The sequence below is a fragment of the Ursus arctos genome, unplaced genomic scaffold (genome assembly GCF_023065955.2).
Source record: "Ursus arctos isolate Adak ecotype North America unplaced genomic scaffold, UrsArc2.0 scaffold_12, whole genome shotgun sequence".
Lineage (NCBI taxonomy): Eukaryota > Metazoa > Chordata > Mammalia > Carnivora > Ursidae > Ursus > Ursus arctos.
In genome coordinates this window covers 1,570,061-1,593,663 of record NW_026622786.1, presented here as the reverse complement: position 1 = coordinate 1,593,663, position 23,603 = coordinate 1,570,061, and the positions used below count along the sequence as shown (strand labels likewise).

At 42.2% G+C, this 23,603-nt stretch overlaps 1 protein-coding gene across 2 annotated transcripts in view; it reads right to left on the bottom strand.

The window, feature by feature from the left end:
* Positions 1 to 1,080: 1,080 nt before the first annotated feature.
* The window catches only part of THEM4 (thioesterase superfamily member 4), a 44,596-nt gene continuing 22,073 nt past the window's right edge, over positions 1,081 to 23,603 (bottom strand). Inside the window, exons 5-7 of one of the 2 annotated variants that reach the window (XR_007190378.2) lie at positions 9,586 to 9,710; positions 5,214 to 5,470; positions 1,081 to 3,209 (exon numbers count right to left, since the gene is read on the bottom strand). Coding sequence is in view for 1 of the 2 variants with exons in the window: in XM_048220597.2 (XP_048076554.1) it covers positions 5,436 to 5,470; positions 9,586 to 9,710 (160 nt within the window). In the remaining variant the exon portion in view is untranslated. Of the gene's footprint in view, positions 5,471 to 9,585; positions 9,711 to 23,603 lie in introns of both variants that reach the window. The other variant, XM_048220597.2, reaches the window with a different exon arrangement.

Here is a 23,603-nt window from a genome sequence, read left to right as displayed (position 1 = left end):
TCTTCCACTAATAGACCTTTGGGTTGTTTCCACCTTTTGGCTATTATGAATAATGCTACTATGAAGGTCTGTGTACAGGTTTCTGTGTGGATATAGGTTTTCATTTTTCTTAGATACATATGTAGGAGTAGAACTGCCCAGTCATATGGTAATTCTACGTTTAGCCTTTTGAAGAACCACCGAACTATTTTCCAATAGCAGCCGCACCATTTAATAACTACAACCAGCAATGTATGAGGGTTCACATTCTTGCTGACACTTGTCATTTCCATAAAAAAAATCTATCTATATACAGATCCATATCTATATACAGATATCTCTCTCTATATATGTACCTCTCTCTCTATAGACAGAGGTGCATCTCCATCTTCATTGTGGTTTTGATATGCACTGCCTTAATAACCAATGATGTTGAACATCTTTCCATGTGCTGACTGGCATTCTTTATCTCTTCTTTGGACAAAGACCTATTCAAATCCTTTGCTCATTTTATCATTTATTAATTTTTTAAAAGACTTATTTATTTTAAAGAGAGTGTGAGCAAGGGGAGGGGCAGAGGGAGAGGGAGAAGCCTCAAGCAGACTCCCTGCTGAGTGCGAGCTTGATGCAGGGCTCAATCCCATGACCCTGAGATCACGACCCCAGCCGAAATCAAGAGCCAGCTGCTTAATCAAATGAGCCACCCAGGTGCCCCCCCTTGCTCATTTTTAAACTGGGTTGTTTTTTGTTAAGTTGTAAGAATTCTTTCTGTATTCTAGATACTATACCCGTATCATATAAGTGATTTTTTCTCCCATTCGATAGGTCATCTTTTCACTTTCCTGATAATTTCTTTTGATGGACAAAAGTTCTTAATTTTTATGAAGACTTTATTACCTGCAACTTTGCTGAATTCACTTATTAGCTCTAGTAGTTTTTCAGTGGATTCTCTGGCATTTTCTATATATGGAGTTATGTCACCTGCAAATAGTTTCACTTCTTTCTTTCCAATTTGGGTGCATTTTCTTTCTTTTTGTTGCTCAAATGCTCTGCCAAGACTTCTAGTACTATGTTGAATAGCAGCAGTGAACTTATGAGTCCTTTTTTTAAAAAATCCTCTTTTATTTTAATTCAATTAACTAATACATATTATTGGTTTCAGAGGTACAAGTCTGTGACTCATCAGTCTTACACAACACGCAGTGCTCTTTACATCACATGCCCTCCTTAATGTCCATCACCCAGTTACCTCATCCCTTTACTCTCCACCCCCTCCAGCAACCCTGATTGTTTCCTATGATTAAGAGTCTCTTATGCTTTGTCTCCCTCTCTGGTTTCGTCGTTTCATTTTTTCCTCTCTTCCCTTATGATCCTATTTTGTTTTTTAAATTACACATATCAAAAATAAATTCCACGTTATCAGTGAGATCATATAATTGTCTTTCTCTGACTTACTTCACTTAGCATAATACCCTCTAGTTCCACCCACATCCTTGCAAATGGCAAGATTTCTTTCTTTCTTTTTTTCTTTTTTGATGGCTACATAATGAATCCTGATCTTAGCAAGGAAGCTTTCAGTCTTTCACCACTGAGTATTGTGCTAGCTGTGGGTTTTTCCTAGGTGCCCTTTATTATGTTCTGGAAGTACTCCTCGTTTTCTGAGTGTTTGTGTCATGATAGGGTATTGAATTTTGTCAAATGCTTCTTCTGTATCAATTGATCATATGGTTTTATTCCTTTGTTCTATTAACTTGGTGTATTACATTGATTTTCTTTTGAACTACCCTTGTATTTCTGTGATAAATCCCACTTAGTCATGGTGTTTAATCTTTTAAATGGGCTGTTGGGGGGCACCTGGGTGGCTCGGTTGGTTGGATGTCCAACTCTTGATTTCAGCTCAGGTCATGATCTCAGGGTCCTGGGATCAAGCCCCAAGTCAGACTCCTCGCTCAGCTGGGAGTCTGCTGGAGATTCTCTTTCTCCCTCTGCCCCTCCCCTCCTCTCTTTTTCTAAAATAAATAAATAAATCTTAAAAAAAAAACGTGCTGTTGGATTTAGTATCTTGCTGAAAATTTTTGCATCTATATTCATAAAGGATATCGGTCTACGGTTTTTCCCCTTATTATCTTTGCTGCAGTTCACTTAACTTTAAATCCATAACTAAGATGAGAAGTAAGCTAATTCTGTAATTCTGAGGTGATCATAGTAGTGCCAGATAAAGAATATTATCAAAAGAAATTTTAAATCTTCCTGAGACATAAAATCCACGACTTTTATTGATTTAAATTAATTAAATTAATTTAGAGATTTTCTTCTATCTACCATAGAGAATGCTGTACGCTTGGCATTGAAAGAGATGTTTGTCTAGGGTTCCACGATGGCTGGTTATTAGGTAAAATAACCACCTGCCTCCCGACTCCCTGGGATAGAAGGAAGGTCAGGGTCTCGAGAATGACGTGGGAAATGAAACACAACATAAAGGACATGAGCACCCTGATACAGAACAAAGGGTTTTTCTTGACTTCATGTTTCATTCTACCTTCCCATTAGAGAAAAAGGTTAATCTTATTTTCCATTATTTTTAAAATTCCCTCAATGTATTTCTGTCCATGACTATCTTTCTATTGTATTTCCTAGGCATTTAGAAACCTGGGGTTAAGAGCAAAAGCTCGCTGCCTAATTATGTTTGTACCGATAGTTCAAAGCTATTTTAACACTGACCCACATCAATTCCTAATCTTCATTCAAACTGTTCCCTACCAGCCAGGGTAAAGAGGGAAAAGGGTACAGAGGCACACCTGCACAGCAACGGCTCCACGGCAAGCCGGTGGCTGAGTAGAGCTGGGACAGTTCTCAGGGCAACTTCCTCCTGCTTAGCCACCGGCCGTCAATCTCACAGACTGACCAAAACACAAGCGGATGAAGGCAAGAATGCAGGTTTGGTCAAGCCTCGGAACAGAGTCTGCTGTGTAGCAGGGAAACCATTTTGCCCTTGCTGGCTGTGGGGAACCCCTGCGTTAACAGCTATCAAGCTTCCCCCTTGGTAGAGAACCCACATACTACAATGCAGGCTGGATACCATCGAACCAGTGAGACGAAAACCTTCCATGTGGATGGCAAGGGAGGTACGCACATGCTTAATAGAAGAAAAACTGGTCCTTTGGCATTCTTTCAGTTAGGTTCTTTTTAGCTTGGATGAAGGCCTGGTGCACTTTCGCGGTTTGGCAAGCCTGTTCAAATAAATGAAATTTTTAAAGTACCTTCTCTGTCTAAACTCCTTTGTACTAATTAAGTGAAACCAGACAGCAGCGCTGGCTCATTCCTTCAGCTTCACATTTTTACACATGCCTACTATCCATGAAAAGCAAGCTGTGAGAGCTGCCACAAGAGCCCAGGGTCTCCAGGGGCGTAAGACAGAGGGAAGACTAGGAAGAAAGGGTGGCTGTTGCCAGACATGGAAACTGCACAGCTGCGGGCCAGTCACCTCCCAAGCTCTACCAGGATTTCTAGGGAGAGAGAACTGCAAGCCTCGCCGTTACTATGACCCTAATCCTCTGCTGGGGCCTTTCTTGCAGCTTGGGAACTGCAGCTGGGCCCTAGGGATGCGAGTCCTCTGTGGGCTTGCCCGTCCCAGGGTCAGTCAGCTCTGGCAATGGATGGGCACCACAAGGCTATCCCTAAGTCATTAGATTGAGCCACAGGCAATTGTCAATATTGGACCATTCTGACCTTTGAATATGGCTATTTCATGCAGTTCAACCTAAACTTTCAATGAAGGGGAAAGAAAGGCAAGAAACTGAAGCCCAGACTCTTGTCTGCAGTAGATTCTATTCAATCTATTAGCAGAATAGGTTTCCTAGAACAGTAAGTCTCCCAATTCATTTTTTCATCTTTCATCTTGTTTAAGGTTCTGTTATGGGTTGAACTGTGTCCTCCCAAAAGGTATGTTGAAGTCTTAATCCCCCTACTTCATAATGCGAGCATATTTGGAAATGGGGTCTTTTTTTTTTTTTTTTAAGTAGGCTCCATGACCAGCATGGGAGCCCAATTCAGGGCTTGAACTCATGACCCTGAGGTCAAGACCTGAGCTGAGACCAAGAATTAGATGCTTAACTGACTGAGCCACCCAGGTGACACAGAAATGAGGTCTTTATGGAGGTAACTGAGTTAAAGTGAGGTCATTAGTGTGGGTCCTACCAATGACTGGTGTCCTTACAGAAAGGGGCAATGTGGCTGGAGGGAAGACGATGTGAAGGCAGGAGGGCTGCACCTACAAACCAAGGAATGGCTGAGGCTACCAGCCGCTAGGAGAGAGGCCTGAGCAATGCCTTCCCTAGAGCCTTGAGAGGGAGCTTGGCCTTGTAGAAACCTTGATTTTGTACTTCTGGTTCCCAGAACTGTGAGGCAATGACTTCCCATTGTTTCAAATCACCCCGTACGTGGTACTTTGTCACAGGAGCCGTAATGTGAAGGTCTGAATGTTTGTTCCCGCCCCTGCCTTCCTATGTTGAAATCCTAATGCCCAATGTGATGGCATCATAGGTGGGCTGTAGAGAAATACGTAAATAATGAAGTAGAGCCCTCAGGAGTGGGGTTAGTGCCCTAATAAGAGGATCTAGAGACTCTCTAGCCCCTTCTACTACGTGAGGACACAGGGAGAAGGTGCCAGGTATAAGCCAGTAAGCTGGCCCTCACCAGGTGACTGTGCTGGTGCTTTGGTCCTTGACTTTCTAGGTTCAAGAGCTGTGAACAATACATTTGTGTTATTATATAAGCTACCCAAGTCTGTGGTACTTCGTTATAGCAGCCTGAATGGATGAAGATACCTAGGAAGTAAATACCGGTTCCTTCCAGTGACGACCACCGACGCTGTTGGTAAGACACAACGGGGTGGCTTATATTGAGAATGGTAAAGCTGTTTAATCCCTAGGATCCAGATCTGAGGTATTCCTTCATTCCTACAGGAACTAGTTGTGCTTCCTACTGTGGCCAAAAAGACTTGTTTGGATACAGTAAAGCCAGCTTTGTCATTTATAACGCACACACACGCACACACGCACACTCTCCTCCCTTTGGTTTTCTGGCATTTTCAAGTTTGTGGTAAGAGTTTCAATATGAATTTTTTCTTCAATCTGCAATGGGGCAGACATAATGCTCATGCACCCTTAAGGAGCCCATTCAAATTCAGGAGAACCAGAAACTTATTCTAAGGAGACACAAAGAATTGCTGATACCATCACACGGAGTCCTTCTGTGTTCAAGAGTTTAGAAGGTGGACACAGAGCTCCTGGAGTTGTATTCCAAAGATCTGTTCAGGAAGATCAGTGTTAGCAGGCTTCACTCTCTGGGGGACTCAAAAGCAGGTAAGCAGAGCAGGACCGGAGACAACAGGATCTTCTGGAGGGAAGGAGAGCCCAACGCAGACTGGTGTAGAATGCACCAGAAGCTCTTTTACGTCAAACTTTTTTAGGATTCAGTTTTACAAACAGGCCTAAACAAACAAAATAACAGAAGGTGATGGTAAGTCGGCTGGCTGCAGTCAGATAGGAATTCTCTGAGCAGAAATGTATATGTAGGGGCGCCTGGGTGGCGCAGTCGTTAAGCGTCTGCCTTCGGCTCAGGGCGTGATCCCGGCGTTATGGGATCGAGCCCCACATCAGGCTCCTCTGCTAGGAGCCTGCTTCTTCCTCTCCCACTCCCCTGCTGTGTTCCCTCTCTCGCTGGCTGTCTCTCTGTCACATAAATAAATAAAATCTTAAAAAAAAAAAAAAAGAAATATATATGTAAGGAAAGGGATTTTTTTTAAAGAAGGACCTTTTATTTATTTATTTAATTTTTTAAAGATTTTATTTCTTTTTTCGACAGAGAGACACACAGCAAGAGAGGGAACACAAGCAGGGGGGTGGGAGAGGGAGAAGCAGGCTCCCTGCTGAGCAGGGAGCCCAATATGGGGCTCAATCCTAGGACCCTGGGATCATCACCTGAGCCCCGAAGGCAGATGCTTAGCGACTGAGCCACCCAGGTGCCCCAGGAAAGGGATTTTGATTCATATTTGTACCTTCCATCTTTGGGCCTACTTTCCTTTCTTAGCCAAATTAAGAATCAGCTTTTGATTATCACAACACAATAGTGCCCTAGGGAACCAGTCTTCTCCCACTTCATCATTTCATGGTTCGTTACCATTTCCATTAGATACAGTTAGGAAAGGGAAAGCAAGCGAAATGACAACTAAGCCATCTGGAACCTTTGATACTGAAAACTTTAGGGAGCCAGGACACACAAACCACAGCCTGGAATGGAGTGTTTAAACTGACTATGGATTCAAATTATTCAGATCTTATTCCTGCTTCTTTTATCCATCATTTCTGCAGTTAACAATTGGCAGGGGGTGGGGAGGAGGAATCAATAATAAGGCACAAAAAGCATTAATGATAAAGGAAAAAAATTTAGTAAGTACAACTACATTAACATGAAAAATAACTTCCGTTCATAAAAATGATACCTAAAAGAAAATAAAAGGTAACTTACATACTGGAAGGTGCAGCTTACATGTCCAACAAAAACATTAGTTCAATACAAAATATAGATAGAAATCCTATATATCAGTTTTAAAAAAGGGGAAAAAAAACAGTAAAAGAGGCTGAACAAACAGGAATTTTACAGAATGGGAAACAAATATGGTAAAGAAATATATGATGAAATGCTCATCTTCACAGGTGATCAGGAAAATGCAAAACAAGATCACACAGAGATAACATTTTATAACCATTTGATTGGCAAAAATCCAGAAGTCTGACTTTACTAAATGCTAGAAAAGACGGATCGACAGAATCTCCGATGTCGCCAGTGGGAGTATAATTTAGTAACAGCTTTAGAAAACAAGCTGGCGTTCCCCTGTGAAGCTGAACACTCCCAGACTCTGCACTCCAGAAATTCTACTGACTACATGCCAAACTCTTGTCCACATTCACTACCAGAATGTTCACAGCAGCCCATTCGGAAGAGTCCAAGGCCCACGGGAGACCTGGGTGGCTCAGCCGGTTAGGCGACCGACTCTCGATTTCTTCGGCTCAGGTCATGACCCCAGGGTTGTGAGATCAAGCCCTGAATCAGGCTCCAGGCTGCGTGTAGATTCGGCTTAAGATTCTCTCTCTCCACCTCTACCCCTCCTCCACTCCCCCTCCCTCTCTTAAAAAAAAAAAAAAAAGAGTCCAAAGCCCAACATCAGAAGAGGAGATAAATTCACTGTGGTATAGTCGTACAATGGAGTATCACTAAGCAGGAAAAATGAGGAAACTACACGCCGAAAACAGTGAACTTCAGCAATGTGAAGCTGAATGAAAAGAAAATCAACCCCCAGAAAAGTACATATAGCATGATCTCTTTTTTACAAAGTTCAGAACAAACAACTAAACTGTACATTCCTTGGGTACACACATTTATTCTCGATAAAACTTACTAAAATAAAAAATTAGGTATAAGCGAATATAACATTGTATGTTAGTTATACTTCAAAAACCACAGGGGAAAAGCAGGAGGATAAGATGGGAAAGTAATTAGATAGGGATATGATATTAAGATTCTGGTTCTTGGCTGATGGTACGTTTCAGGGTGTTTATTATTAAACAGAAAAAAACATTAGTGAATGAATAAAGATGACAGTTTCATGCATCAATGATGCCTACTGTGTCCTAACTCAAAGAGTCTGATTAAGCCAAACCCAGGCATCTGAGGTCCATTAAAATAAAGCAGAACAGAAACAAACAAAAAGCAGTGAGTATCTAAATCACCTTGACTGAATCTGAAGCTACGGAAGGTAAGGCTTCAAAGGCTCTTCCCTTGCAAAGGTGCCGTCAGAGCAGCGGCTGCGAGCTCAGGGCTGCCCTCTGGAAGCACTTCCAGTAAACTGCCTATCCAGACCGCAGAGGCAAAGGACCTGCGTCTCCCAGACGGCAGCAGCAGCATCTGCGGTTTCTTTCCTCGTTTTACATAAAAACTCACATTCGTACCCAGTTTTGCATTCTTTTTCTTCACTTTCTTAAATTGTGCAAGTTTTAAGGTGCCACAAAACCTAGCTCTCCCGTCCTGCTAATCCACTGACATAACCATGTTACAAGTTACACAAGGGCCTCTGGTGGACTCTCCCTCCGACCTACCCGGTCCTCTTCCCAGAGGACACCAATCTTTGTGTGGCATTCCTGAAGGTCTCTGCAACACAAGCACACACAGATATCTTCCCCTCCTTCCCATGTATTACTTTTTATTTTGAGATGTCAAGCTGATAGAAAAACTGTGAGAGTAGTACAAAGAATGGCTTCCTCTGGAAACACTGGAGATTAACTTGCCAAAATGTGTGTAAAATGACAATATATGAAGTTCCTCACAATGTTATTTCTAAGAGCAAGAGACTAGGAAAACTTTCATGTCCAAGATCTCCAATTCCAGCCCAACACCACAGGGTTCATTCTAGTTTTCTCTCTTTCCGTTTCTGGAAATCCCTTCTCTGACGGTAAGGCACTGTGTAGATGCCACCGTCACGCATGGGCTCTGACACCTGACGTGGAGCCGTTCCCTACCCTACTTGGGCTCTGACACCCTGCACTGGGCCACCTGCCCGGGTGGACCCCTTCTTCACTCCACGCAGGCTGACACGGTGTTCAGCCATCACAGCCCCACCCCGCTGCAGCCTCCAAGTCGATCCCAAGCCTACCAGGCCCACTCTACCTAATGGCTTTTGGAATAAATTATTCAGGAAGGAAGGAAGGAAGGGGTAAAAGGGAAAGGAAGAAAAGGGGAAGAGAATGCAAAAGATCTCTCCACATTTTCTATACTAATGATAACATACTACATTCACAGTCCTGCATCTTGCGCTTTTCATTCAAGATGTATTAATGAGGGGCGTCTGGGTGGCTCATCGTTAAATGTCTGCCTTCAGCCCAGGGCGTGATCCCAGAGTCCTAGGATCGAGCCCCACATCGGGCTCCCTCCTCCGCTGGGAGCCTGCTTCTCCCTCTCCCACTCCCCCTGCTTGTGTTCCCTCTCTCGCTGGCTGCCTCTCTCTCTGTCAAATAAATAAAAATAAAATCTTAAAAAAAAAAGATGTATTAATGAGATAGCCCCATAATTAAATAATTTCCCTATTATTTATGGTACCGTAACATTTCACAAAATTTTCTGTGGCACACACAATACGGTTGCTCAACCACTCTCCTACTGATGGGTCTCTCTGTCTTGCCAATCTTTTGCTATTCCAAGTAACCTCACATGAGTAACACAATTACTGTGACAGAAGAGCAACATGTATATTGTAATTTTGCACACTTTTTCCCACATCTGTGGGATAAAGTCCTGGAAATGGGTGAAAAAGAGCACATGACTTTGTAGTTTTATAGATTTTGACAAGCAGCTCTCTACCAGTAATGTTTAAGAACACCTCTAACTTATTTTTTTACATGATGGGGAATTGAAAATTTCTGGGCATTTGTGGGTCATAAAACCAAAGCGAAACAAAAACAAAACAAAACAAAACCCAACAACTCCCAAGCCCCCAAACACAAAACCCGAGAAACTAAACCAGACTAAAAAGACATAGCGGCACTTTCTTACTTGTTGCCTCGGAGTGTAGGGTCTTTCCATCCACACTTTGGACATTACAGGAAACAAACAATTTCCTTCCTTCAACTTTATCAAGCTGGCTATTAATCACAACAACAGAACAAAGGGGGATAGGCCTGCAGAAGGAAAAAAAGGAGACAATCTGTTTTTATTAAATATATGTAACACTGAGAAAATTTATGTAACACTGAGATGACCAAGTGCTTGTGAAGAGGTGGAAATCTGTAACAGCTGGTATCAGCACGTGTCAGATAAAACTGTCTCAGATCAGACACCCCTTACCCAGGCTGTACCCAGGGGCCATCCACACCTCCCCTTCCTCTTGAGTGCCACTGATTTCAGGTGGCAACTGGGTACCTGGGCCCAGGCTGGCCCTGGAGTTAGTATCAGAGACCGCCAGGGATCCTAGCTTTCGATGGCATAGGCTGTCCCATCTGAAGACCCAGAGCTGGGGCGCCTGGGTGGCTCAGTCGTTGGGTGTCTGCCTTTGGCTCAGGTTATGATCCCAGAGTCCTGGGATTGAGCCCCACATCAGGCTCCCTGCTCAGTGGGAAGCCTGCTTCTCCCTCTTCCACTCCCCCTACTTGTGCTCTTGCTCTCTGTCAAATAAATAAATAAATAAATAAATAAATAAATAAAATCTTAAAAAAAAAAGCAAAACCCCAGAGCAAAGTCTGAAGGGCTCTGGAATCCTTTAAAGAAATGAAAACAGGACCATGGGACAGTCTCATCAGCATCTCTCATTTTCTATCATAATCCAAATTTCTCATCCAATCCCCTTTAGAGTGACTGTCACTAGAAAGACACCCAATAACAGCAAACTGCAGGTAAACAGCTAAATGTACTAACAAGCCAGGGCTGTGCAAGAGAACTTTCTGTGGTGACAGAAATGTCCCACCTGAGCTGTCCAATACAGTAGCCACCTTACAATGAACACCCAAACTGTGGCTGCTGTGAATGAGAAACTGAATCTTTAAATTTATTTAGTGAATTTATATTTGAATTTAAGTAGCCTCTTGGGACCAGTGGCTACAGTTACCTTTGGGAATCCTGGAGACACGATGAAAAAGGTACCTTTTCAAGGGTGAAATTTTATTTGGCAGAAACATAACGTGTCCGTGCTCCTACTTACAGTGCCGCCATGTAAAGGAACCACTCCAGGTGCAAGGAAAGTCATCACAGTGATGACTCAGCCCGGTTTTCGCTCCCATTAGCTTTTCCTGAACCTCCAACTTTGCTTTTATTTGTTTAAACATCTCTTTATATCATCTTCTATATTGTCTGTCTGATTATCATATCTTAAGTCCCTGAGGGTTTAAATCTGTTATTTATTCTTTCTGCTGATTCTCACTTATGGTGGTTTACTTCCTCAGGCTTATATCCTTGTATCTGGCACAGGATCTACTGTTCTAAAGGAAAAATGTCCTATAAAGTTGAAGGAAGGAAATTGTTTGTTAGAATTTCTTGTCTGCTATGTTGCTTGCAGAAGTCTAATCCAGGGCTTCCCAATCAATGTGCCATGAATGAGTTGAAAAAATGCTGAGCTATCGAATCTTTCATAGCTGGCTAGCTACCACTAATCATTAGCTGTTTTGTCTATTTATCTTTTTCTTTTATTATAATAATTTTTTTATTACATTATGTTAGTCACCATACAGTACATCCCTGGTTTTTGATGTAAAGTTCCATGATTCATTAGTTGCGTATAACACCCAGTGCACCATGCAATACATGCCCTCCTTACTACCCATCACCAGTCTATCCCATTCCCCCACCCCCCTCCCCTCTGAAGCCCTCAGTTTGATTCTCAGAGTCCATAGTCTCTCATGGTTCATTCCCCCCTTCTGATTACCCCCCTTTCTTTATCCCTTTCTTCTCCCACCGATCTTCCTGTTTATTTATCTTAATACGCTAAACGCAAAGTATGACATTTCTATCAGGTGTCAGGAAACTATCAGACCTGAGTAAGAGGCAATCTTGCTTCTTAGAAGAAGGGTAGATTAAGACCCCATGCTTAACACTGTAAATTATCTTCAATTAAATTTAATCCCAGGTTGTTATCTCTAATCCCCCAGAGGGCCACCAATTGATTAATTTATTATTACTATTATTATTATAACTCTAACAACTATATACAAAATAAAAGGCCTGACAGATGTTAAGCTACGGCTGACCCTTGAACAATGTGGGAGTTAGGGGCACTGATTCCTGCAAAGCCAAAAATCCATGTAGAACTTGACTGCCCCAAAAATCTAACTCCTAACTGTCTATTGTGGACCAGAATCCTTGCTGGTAATATAAGCAGTCAATTAACACATATTATACACTGTATTCTTACAATAAAGTAAGCCAGAGAAAAGAAAAATTTAAGAAGATACAAGAACGAGGGGAGGGAGTTAAGATGGCGGAGGAGTAGGGGACCCCTTTTTCAGCCAGTCCCCTGAGTCGAGCTGGATAGGTACCAGACCAGCCTGAACATCCTCGGAAGCAGCCTGAGACGCAGGAAGATACATCTGGATCTCTACAAACGAACATCTCCAGCTCTGAGTATTGAGGTACGAAGCGGGGAGCTATGAAACCGCGCACAGATATCGGAAGATAAACGGAAGCGGGAGGGAGCCGCCACGTTCGGGCGCCGGGAAGCGGCAGCCACCTGCACAGGGGAGCGGGTGGACTCGCGGATGGCACTCGCGAGAGAGCGGACTGAGACCGTGAGCCGGGGAACGCGCGTGACCAGACTGAAACGGAGCTCTGGTGTGCTCACTGGATCCAGACTGAGACCGGGAGCTCTGGGAGCGTGGGGGCGGCTGGTGGCTGGCGGTGTTAGAAACACAAAGGACAGAGACGCGCCGGCCCTGGAAGTGAGGGCTGGGACACCGGGTGTGGGGCGCACATCCCGGGACGCTGCAGGGTTGAGCAGCACCAACAGAAACAGAGTTAAAGTGGCCAGAACATCAGTGGAGAACGGTCCGCAATCCCTCTGTTCTCTGACAGAGGCTGAGATTCGGCCACTGCTGCTCTGACTCTCAGAAGAGGCACGGCAAACCGCCAGGGAAAGCCGCCAGAGAACAAAAGCCTGGAAATACCGGCTCACAGGGTGCCCATCCCCATCCCCCCTCGCAGGGGACACTGAGACTCTACCCAAACAGGGTTGCCTGGGTATCGGCGCGGCAGGCCCCTCCCCCAGAAGGCAGGCTGAAAAATCAAGAAGCCCACGTCCCTAAGATCCCTATAAAACAAGTGCACTCTGCCTGGGTCCTGGTCAGTAATTTGGGCTCTGGACACCCCGCAACTTCTCCTCATCAGAATAACAAGGGGAATTCCCCCGCAGCAAAGAAAAGACAATGAGTCTGTGGCCTCTGCCACAGAACTAATGGATATGGATATAACCAAATTATCAGAAATGGCGTTCAGGGGCGCCTGGGTGGCTCAGTCGTTAGGTGTCTGCCTTCGGCTCAGGGCGTGATCCCGGAGTCCTGGGATCGAGCCCCACATCGGGCTCCTCTGCTGGGAGCCTGCTTCTTCCTCTCCCACTCCCCCTGCTTGTGTTCCCTCTCTCGCTGGCTGTCTCTCTCTCTGTCGAATAAATAAATAAAATAAAATCTCTAAAAAAAAAAAAAGAAAGAAAGAAATGGGGTTCATAGTAACAATGGTGAAGATGATGTTTAGACTTGAAAAAAATATTAATGAAAATATTAAGGAGAATATAGAATCTCGAAGGGTGGAAATGAGAGCGAATCTGGCAGAAATTAAAAATGCTATGAATGAAATGCAGTCAAAACTAGAGGCTCTGACGGCCAGGGTAAATGAGGCAGAAGAACGTAACAGCGAATTGGAGGATGGGATGGTAGAAGAGAAAGCTAAAACAGAAACTTGGCTCAAAAAAATCCAATCTCAAGGATGTAGGTTACAGGAGATTACTGACTCAATGAAATGTTCCAATGTCAGAATCATCGGCATTCCCGAGGGGGTGGAGAAAAACAGGGGTCTAGAAGAGATATTTGAACACATTGTAGCTGAAAACTTCCCTAATCTAGCAAAGGAAACAAGCATTCGTGTCCAAGAGGCAGAGAGGACCCCTCCCAAGCTCAACCACGACAAACCTACGCCACGTCACAGCATAGTGCAATTTGCAAATATTAGATCCAAGGATACAGTATTGAAAGCGGCCAGGGCAAAGAAATGTCTCCTGTACCAAGACAAAGGTATCAGAATTACATCAGACCTGTCTACACAGACCTGGAATGAGAGAAAGGGGGGGGGGGCGTTTTTACAGCTCTTTCAGAGAAAAACATGCAGCCAAGGATCCTTTATCCAGCAAGTCTGTCATTCAGAATTGATGGAGAGATAAAGACCTTCCAGAATCGCCAGTCATTAACCAATTTCGTAACCACGAAGCCAGCCCTACAGGAGATATTAAGGGGGGTTCTATAAAGGTAAAAAGGACCCAAGAGTGATACAGAACAGAAAGTCACAATCTATAGAAACAAAGACTTTACTGGCAACATGGCATCATTAAAATCATATTTCTCAATAATCACTCTCAATGTGAATGGCCTAAATGCTCCCATAAAACACCACAGGGTGGCAGATTGGATAAAAAGACATGACCCATCCATTTGCTGTCTACAAGAGACTCATTTTGAACCTAAAGATACATCCAGACTGAAAGTAAAGGGATGGAAAACCATTTTTCATGCCAACGGACCTCAAAAGAAAGCTAGGGCAGCAATTCTCATATCAGACAGACTGGATTTTAAACTAAAGACTGTAGTTAGAGATACAGAAGGGCACTATATTATTCTCAAAGGTTGTATCCAACAAGTGGATATGACAATTATAAATATATATGCCCCCAACAGGGGAGCAGCAAGATACACAAGCCAACTCTTAACCAAAATAAAGAGACATACAGATAAAAATACGTTAATAGTAGGGGACCTCAACACTCCACTATCAGCAATAGACAGATCACCTAAGCAGAAAATCAACAAAGAAATAAGAGCTTTGAATGCCATACCAGAAGAGTTGGACTTCATAGATATATATAGAACACTACATCCCAGAACCAAAGAATACTCATTCTATTCTAATGCCTATGGAACATTCTCAAGAATAGACCATGTTCTGGGTCACAAAACAGGTCTCAACTGATACCAAAAGACTGAAATTATTCCCTGCATATTCTCAGACCACAACGCTTTGAAATTGGAACTCAACCACCAGGAAAAATTTGGAAGAAACTCAAACACTTGGAGACTAAGAACCATTCTGCTCAGGAATGATTGGATAAACCAGGAAATCAAAAATCAATTTAAACAATTTATGGAGACCAACGAGAATGAAAACACAATGGTCCAAAACCTATGGGACACTGCAAAGGCAGTCCTAAGGGGGAAATACATAGCCATCCAAGCCTCACTCAAAAGAATAGAAAAATCTAAAATGCAGTTTTTGTATTCTCACCTCAAGAAGCTGGAACAGTAACAGAGGGACAGGCCTAATCCATGCACGAGAAAGTAGTTGATCAAGATTAGAGCAGAAATCAATGAATTAGAAACCAGGAGCATAGTAGAGCAGATCAACAGAACTAGAAGCTGGTTCTTTGAAAGAATAAATAAAATTGACAGACCACTGGCAAGACTTATCCAAAAGAATAGAGAAAGGACCCAAATTAATAAAATTATGAATGAAAAGGGAGAGGTCACAACCAACACCAATGAAACAGGAAGGATTATTAGAAACTTTTATCAACAGCTTTATGCTAATAAATTAAGCAATCTGGGAGAGATGGAGGACTTCCTGGAAACCTATAAACTACCAAGACTGAAACAGGAAGAAACTGATTTTTTTAAACAGGCCAATTAATTATGAAGAGATTGAGTCCGTGATAAACAACCTTCCAAATAATAAAAATCCAGGCCCGGACAGTTTTCCTGGGAAATTCTACCAAATATTCAAAGAAGAAATAATACCTATTCTAAAGCTATTTCAGAAAATAGAAACAGAAGGAAAACTACCAAACTCATTCTATCAGGCCAATATTACCTTGATCCCCAAACCAGGCAAAGACCCCATCAAAACAGAGAATGACAGGCCGATATCCCTGATGAATATGGACGCCAAAATTCTCAACAAGATCCTAGCTAATAGAATCCAACAGTACATTAAAAGGATTATCCATCACAACCAAGTGGGATTCATCCCTGGGATGCAAGGGTGGTTCAACATTCGCAAATCTATCAGTGTGATAGATTATATCAACAAGAAAAAAGCCAAAAATCATATGATCCTCTCAATAGATGCAGAAAAAGCATTTGACAAAATACAGCATCCTTTCCTGATTAAAACCCTTCAGAGTGTAGGGACAGAGGGTACATTCCTCAATATCATAAAACCATCTATGAAAAGCCTACAGCAAATATCATTCTCAATGGGGAAAAGCTGAAAGCCTTTCCCTTAAGATCAGGAACACGACAAGGATACCCACTCTCGCCACTATTATTCAACATAGTACTAGAAGTCCTTGCAACAGCAGTCAGACAACAAAAAGGAATAAAAGGTATCCAAATCGGCAAAGAAGTCAAACTGTCTCTCTTCGCAGATGACATGATACTCTATATGGAAAACCCAAAAGAATCCACTCCCAAACTATAGAAGTTATAGAGCAATTCAGTAATGTGGCAGGATACAAAATCAATGCTCAGAAATCAGTTGCATTTCTATACACGAACAATGAGACTGAAGAAAGAGAAATTAGGGAATCCATTCCATTTACAATAGCACCAAAAATCATACGTTACCTTGGAATTAACTTAACCAGAGACGTAAAGGATCTATATTCTAGAAACTACAAGTCACTCTTGAAAGACATTGAAGAAGACACAAAAAGATGGAAAAATATTCCATACTCATGGATCGGATGAATTAACATAGTTAAAATGTCCATGCTACCCAGAGCAATCTACACTTTCAATGCTATCCCGATCAAAATACCAATGATATTTTTCAAAGACCTGGAATAAACAGCCCTTAAATTTGTGTGGAAACAGAAAAGGTCCCGAATCGCCAAGGAACTGTTGAAAAGGAAAAACAAAGCTGGGGGCATCACAATGCCGGATTTCGAGCTGTACTACAAAGCTGTGATCACAAAGACAGCATGGTACTGGCACAAAAACAGACACATAGACCAATGGAACAGAATAGAGAACCCAGAAATGGACCCTTGACTCTCTGGGCAACTAATCTTTGATAAAGCAGGAAAAAACATCTGGTGGAAAAAAGACAGTCTCTTCAATAAATGGTGCTGGGAAAATTGGACAGCTACATGCAAAAGAATGAAACATGACCAATCTCTCACACCATACACAAAGATAAACTCTAAATGGATGAAAGACCTCGATGTGAGACAGGAATCCATCAAAATCCTAGAGGAGAACATAGGCAGCAACCTCTATGACATCGGCCACAGCAACCTTTTTCATGACACATCTCCAAAGGCAAGAGAAACAAAAGATAAAATGAACTTGTGGGACTTCATCAAGATAAAAAGCTTCTGCACAGCCAAGGAAACCGTCAAAAAAATTAAGAGGCAGCCCACGGAATGGGAGAAGATATTTGCAAATGACACTACAGATAAAAGACTGGTATCCAAGATCTACAAAGAACTTCTCAAACTCAATACATAAGAAACAAATAAACAAATCATAACATGGGCAGAAGATATGAACAGACACTTTTCCAATGAAGACATACAAATGGCTAACAGACACATGAAAAAATGTTCAAAATCATTAGCCATCAGTGAAATTCAAATCAAAACCACACTGAGATACCACCTTACGCCAGTTAGAATGGCAAAAATTGACAAGCCAAGAAACAACAATTGTTGGAGAGGATGTGGAGAAAGGAGATCCCTCCTACATTGCTGGTGGGAATTCAAGTTGGTACAGCCACTCTGGAAAACAGTGTGGAGGTCCCTTAAAAAGTTAAAAATTGAGCTACCCTCTGACCCAGCCATTGCACTACTGGGCATTTACCCGAAAGATACAGACGTAGTGAAGAGAAGGGCCATATGCACCCCAATGTTCATAGCAGCATTGTCCACAATAGCTAAATTGTGGAAGGAGCCGAGATGCCCTTCAACAGATGACTGGATTAAGAAGATGTGGTCTATATGTACAATGGAATATTACTCAGCTATCAGAAAGAACGGTATCTCGGGGCGTCTGGGTGGCGCAGTCGTTAAGCATCTGCCTTCGGCTCAGGGTGTGATCCCGGTGTTCTGGGATCAAGCCCCAAATCAGGCTCCTCCACTAGGAGCTTGCTTCTTCCTCTCCCACTCCCCCTGCTTGTGCTCCCTCTCTCGCTGGCTGTCTCTCTCTGTCAAATAAATAAGATCTTTAAAAAAAAAAAATGAAAAAAGAAAAAGAAAACGATATCTCAACATTTGCTGCAACATGGACGGCATCAGAGGAGATAATGCTAAGTGAAATAAGTCAAGCAGAGAAAGTCAATTATCATATGATTTCTTTGGGAACCATGGGAACTAGGGAACTAGGAAGATCGGTAGGAGAAGAAAGGGATAAAGAAGGGGGGTAATCAGAAGGGGGAATGAAGCATGAGAGACTATGGACTCTGAGAAACAAACTGCGGGCTTCGGAGGGGAGCGGAGTCGGGGAATGGGATAGACTGGTGATGGGTAGTAAGGAGGGCACGTATTGCATGGTGCACTGGGTGTTATACACAACTAATGAATCATGGAACTTTACATCAGAAACCAGGGATGTACTGTATGGTGACTAACACAATATAATAAAAAAATATTATTATAATAACGAAAAAAAGAAAATACGAGAACGAGAAAGAACGAGAAAATACATTTACAGTAGTGTATTTATTAAGAAAAATCCAAGTATTAATTGACCGATGCAGTTCAAAGCTGTGTCAACTCTGCTTACATCACCCAGTGCTTCATTCTGGTCTTTAATCATCAGTTAACAGAAGGGAATGAAGGCTGTGTGCTGTAGTGAGGAGTACCAAAGAGTCAGAAGACTTTGGTTCTGACCCTGACTGTAGTCTCTCTATCCGTGTGATTTCATGCAAAACTGGTTTTTAGTAAGTATTCTAACTGTGGGTAAGAAATGCACAGCCAGAACAGACTCATGTGAGTCGTCTGTTGGGTGGGACGAGGACTAAGCATTGGGCCTGGCCAGTAGCATGTGCTCAAGACACCTGTTAAGCTGAACTGTAATCCAAATACTTTGCTGACCCTGTTTTCAAATTAACCCCTTTTTTTTCTAATTGAGAACGGAGGCTGTAGTATTCTTCAACTTTATTTGAACAAAGAAAAGTGTTTTTTAAAAAACATGGAACATGGAAAGAGATTAAAAAGTTAAACTTTAATATATTCTTTATCATGTTGAAAAACCACCTCTAGGATCTAATTTCATAGTATAAAACTATCTATTTAATGTCAGTGTATAAATAATATACACTGTATAAATGTATACATGCGTATATATAAATGGATATATGTAAATGTATAAAATAAAGTCAATATATAAAACATTGACTATATGTAAAGACGACAATTTTTCCCAAGTTAATCTTTAAGTTAATGTAACTGCTATCAAAATCACATTTTGTTTTTTTGGTAGATTTTGACAAATTTATCCTAACTTTCATCTGATTCATTCAAATGATAACATATCAATCTTTAAGGCAAAAAAAGAAAAAGAAAAATCCTGTCACATGCTACATCATGGACAAAACTTGAGGACATTTTGCCCAGCGAAATAAGCCAGTCACAAAAAGAGGAAACGTTGAATGATTCCACTTACATGAGGTAAGTCAAATTCATAGAAAGTAGAATGGTGGTTGCCAGGGGTTTTAAGGATGGGAAAATAGGGAGTTAAGGTGTAATGGGCATAGAGTTTCAGTTTTGCAAGATAAAAATGTTCTGAAGATCAGTTTCACAACAATATGAACGTATTGCACGCTACTCAAAAAAATTTTAAAAATACAAGGCACGAAGCCCACTAAATCTAAAAGACCACTGTGGGGGCACCTGGGTGGCTCAGTCGTTAAGCGTCTGCCTTCGGCTCAGGTCATGATCCCAGGGTCCTGGGATCAAGTCCCGCATCCGGCTCCCTGCTCAGTGGGGAGCCTGCTTCTCCCTGCCACTCCTCCTGCTTATGTGCTCTGACAAATAAATAAATAAAATCTTTAAAAAAAATTAAAATGCCACTGTGAACTCATTACCTTATTAAATGTTAAAAACTTTCTAGGTGGGACACAAAAATGGCCTAGGAGCAAGGTTATCCTGCCCACCATGAGAACACATCTAATATTCTCCTAGTCTTTTGCTCTATTCTCCAGTAAAAAGAAATCAGCGATCTTTGTAGAGTAGCCGCTCTATGTCTTGGCACAGATATGCCTCATTGTTGCCGAAATAAAAGTAATGATAATAACAACATTAACAATAATGGTAATAAGCAGTCAACACTGAGTACTAGTTATGTGGCCAGATATTGTTCTGGGTGCTTTATATACATTCACTCATTTACAGTTCATAATGACACTATATGGTGGATATTATTATTCTCTTTTTAAAGATGAGGAAATTAAAACACAGAGAGGTTGAGGAACTTGTCCAAGGTCGTACAGCTGGTAAGTGGCAAAACGGGCATGTGAACCTGCTCCAAAGTCTGTCCTCTTAACCAGTACATTATACTGTCTCTCCGGAGACAAAAGTACCTAAAAATCCATCCGGATAGAATTGAAAGGACAGGAACCAGTCATTTTTAAAAGAGACTCCTCACAGGCCAAATGCAGTTTAAGCACAGAAAAGAGGTAAGAACCATGGTTAACTAAGTTATGGAAAGCCAGGAGACACTAATGATTCTGAAAAAAGGGAAAAATTAACACAAGAATTATGAAACTATAGCTATAATTCAAAAATAAGGATGGCTACGATCAGATTAAGTTGACTTTTTAAAGCAGCTGACATATAGAGAACAGTGCAGACAGGAAAGCATATGTCTGCCTGACGGTATTTTACTCTGTGAAAGGCCACGGCAGACACACAGTGAGGCATGTGTATCGGTCAGGTTTGGGGAGGCTGCACTGGAAGGATTATGTTTACACACTCATGGCATAAACAATCTGGTAGTTTTCCGAGCTGTAAGGTCAGATCTATAAAGGATACCTACATTCAGCAAGCAATCTCCCATGTGTTAGTCGAAGGCGCTTTGAGAGCCTGTATGAACGGGGGGTAGGCAAAGACTTGGAAAACCCTCAGCATCCCCATCAGGATGTTACCTCTTACGTCCCTGCCAAGTGTGTGTCGTACAGGTGAGCTGACAGGTGAATAGAACAGAACATCTATGTACATTGTTGGATTTACAGCATTGACAAATGCCATTTGGGGGTTTATATTAAGTCTGGCACAATGTCCATAAGAACCCTCATTAACCCTCTCCCCCGCACCAGCAGGCAGAAAACTGTCAGGAAGCCAAACAATTCCAGAAAATGCAGGAATTGTACCCTTAACAGAAAGGACTGGGTACAGAAAAGAACCAGCTGGAAAGAAGGCAAATGTCTTGCCCAGTTCAGTATCTCCGGAAGAAAAGGACAGTCTCATGTCCTTGTTTCCTGGGAGATGGAATCTCCACCATTTACGGGAGATACATTTAATTGTAGGTAAGTGGCAAACCAAAGCAGAAAACATACAACTACAGACGCAATGGACTTGGACACTAAGAAAGGGGAAGTGCTACGTTAGAAGAAAGGCTGTAGGTCTGGAAAGTCCCTTGGACGTGGTAAGGAAATCTTGACTCCAACAGGGGCTTGGCTTTATGAACTCTGGCATGTGTTCCAATCAGCCTCAAAGGAAAAATCCTATTCCATTAAGAATCTCCAGGATGACTGCTCAGAACCTACAAATTCGGCCGAGCTGAGATGGTTCCTTTAGGGTCTGACACAAGTACTGGACAACTAATGAGACTGTAAGAACAAGTGTACTAACCTCAGGAAAATATAAATATTGGCATCCTACAGAAATAAATCAAGCCTAGAATGAAAATTTTTTAGTAAGTCTAGGTGAAATAATAAGTTTTTTTTTTTATAAGACTTATTTATTTTAGAGAGAGAGCACACAAGTGGAGGGGGGCAGAGGGAGAGAATCTTCAAGCAGACTCCCCACTGAGCGCAGCACCCAACGCAGGGCTTGATCTCACGACCCATGAGATCATGACCTGGGTCAAAATCACAAGTCGGTTGCTTAACCGACTGAGCCACCCAGGCACCCCAAAATAATTAAGTTTTATGATCACTGAGATAATTTTGTGTTTGAGGCATCTGGGAAAAAACACTGTATTAGGCTTACTATTTTATTTACTGAAGTACGTAGTAAAATTTGATTATAAGTCACTGTTTCAGCATTGGAAAGAATTTATACTGCATAATTTATAAGTTTGGATTTATTAATATGTCTGTGGTTGTGTTAGTTGCTGACCTTAAATACATTTGAGGTGATAATGACATCAGTAAAGAAACCACTTTCTCAAGCTCTCTTATCACTAATGATGGTAAATGGAAGTGTTGTGCAGAACTTCCAGAAGTCTCCTATAGAGACAAGACAGCTCTTCTTCTGCGCTTCGTCAGTACCGCCGTCAGGACACGCGATGGCTCTGACTGGCACTCAGCACTCTGAAAAGGTGAGCTAGAAGGAGTCTGCCTCTCTGGGGACCAGGGAGCTTGCCGCACCAGCCCAGGATGCCTTCCTTTGGACTCCCTTGTGTGATACATTTCTCTCTTGTTTACATTTCTATTAAGCTATTTTTATTTTGAAGTTACTATTACTGGCAGCTGGGGAGGGAGAAGTTAAAGCAGCTGGCCTCCAATTCTTTCGTTCTGTGTGTGTTGGGGGGCGGGGGGTGGCAGGGAGCAGACACAAACACTCCTAGGGAAAAGGAGATAAGTGACCATATCTAGTTTTTTCCAACTGGCCCTCCAGGTGAACAGACCAGGAACTGGCAACCTATGGCCCCACTGGCCAGCTGCCTGTTTTTGTAAATAAGTTTTACCGGAACACGGCTATACCCATTTATGTATTTATGTAGTATCTATGGCTGCTCTTCTTCTGCAATGGCAGAGTTGAGTAATTATATCAGAGACATTATGGCTTCCAAAACATAAAATATTTACAGAAAAATTTCTGTCGGCCCCTGAAATAAACTAATATTTGCTAGGGGGAAGTGTCCTTTTCTGTAGAAGGCTTGGCTAAGGATTTCTTATAGTAAATAAACCCACAATCTAGGAGGCATGGCTTCCTGATGATGGCCACATAAACCATACAACTCTCTGGGGGCATAAAACGGAGATGTTTTGTAACTTAAATGCCTCCCGCTGTGCGAAGTAATAACCCACAAACCTCATCTGGACACCGCATCTATTGAACTGTTCTTAAACTCTGTTTTGCACTATCGCTCTTTCTTTTCTTTGTTCCTGTGCTGGTGTCCACTGTTTTGTTAACTGTAGGGTATCGCTGTAGGACTGAAGAATTAAGAACCTGTGGAGCTTTATTTCTGACGGATGCCTCACTCATTTTGCTGCCGGTCCTTTTATTTCTGCGTGAAGTTACGAAAAACTCCTATGTTTCGTTATGTAGTGGATATTGGTGCTCCACACAGATCCCCTTCAATCCTTTTCTCACGTTTGTTTTGGTTTTTTGGTTATTTTTGCCTAGAGCCTACCTTGCTCGAACGCAGAGAGCCCAACGGGCCTGGAATCTTGGTCCCCAGGATGGCCCTCATCGTATGACTACTGTGTGAGAGAGCTCTCCTGCTTAAGGCAGGAACATTTCACAGGCACACATCTCACTCCAGAGCACTTGGGTGACCAGGCTGAAGCTGCCCTTTGCAGGACTCTGAGAGCCCAAGCCTGCTGGCTTCTTCCCTTTCCCTATTCTGCTCCTCCGACTCCTTGCTAGTTTCCCTTGAGAGCAC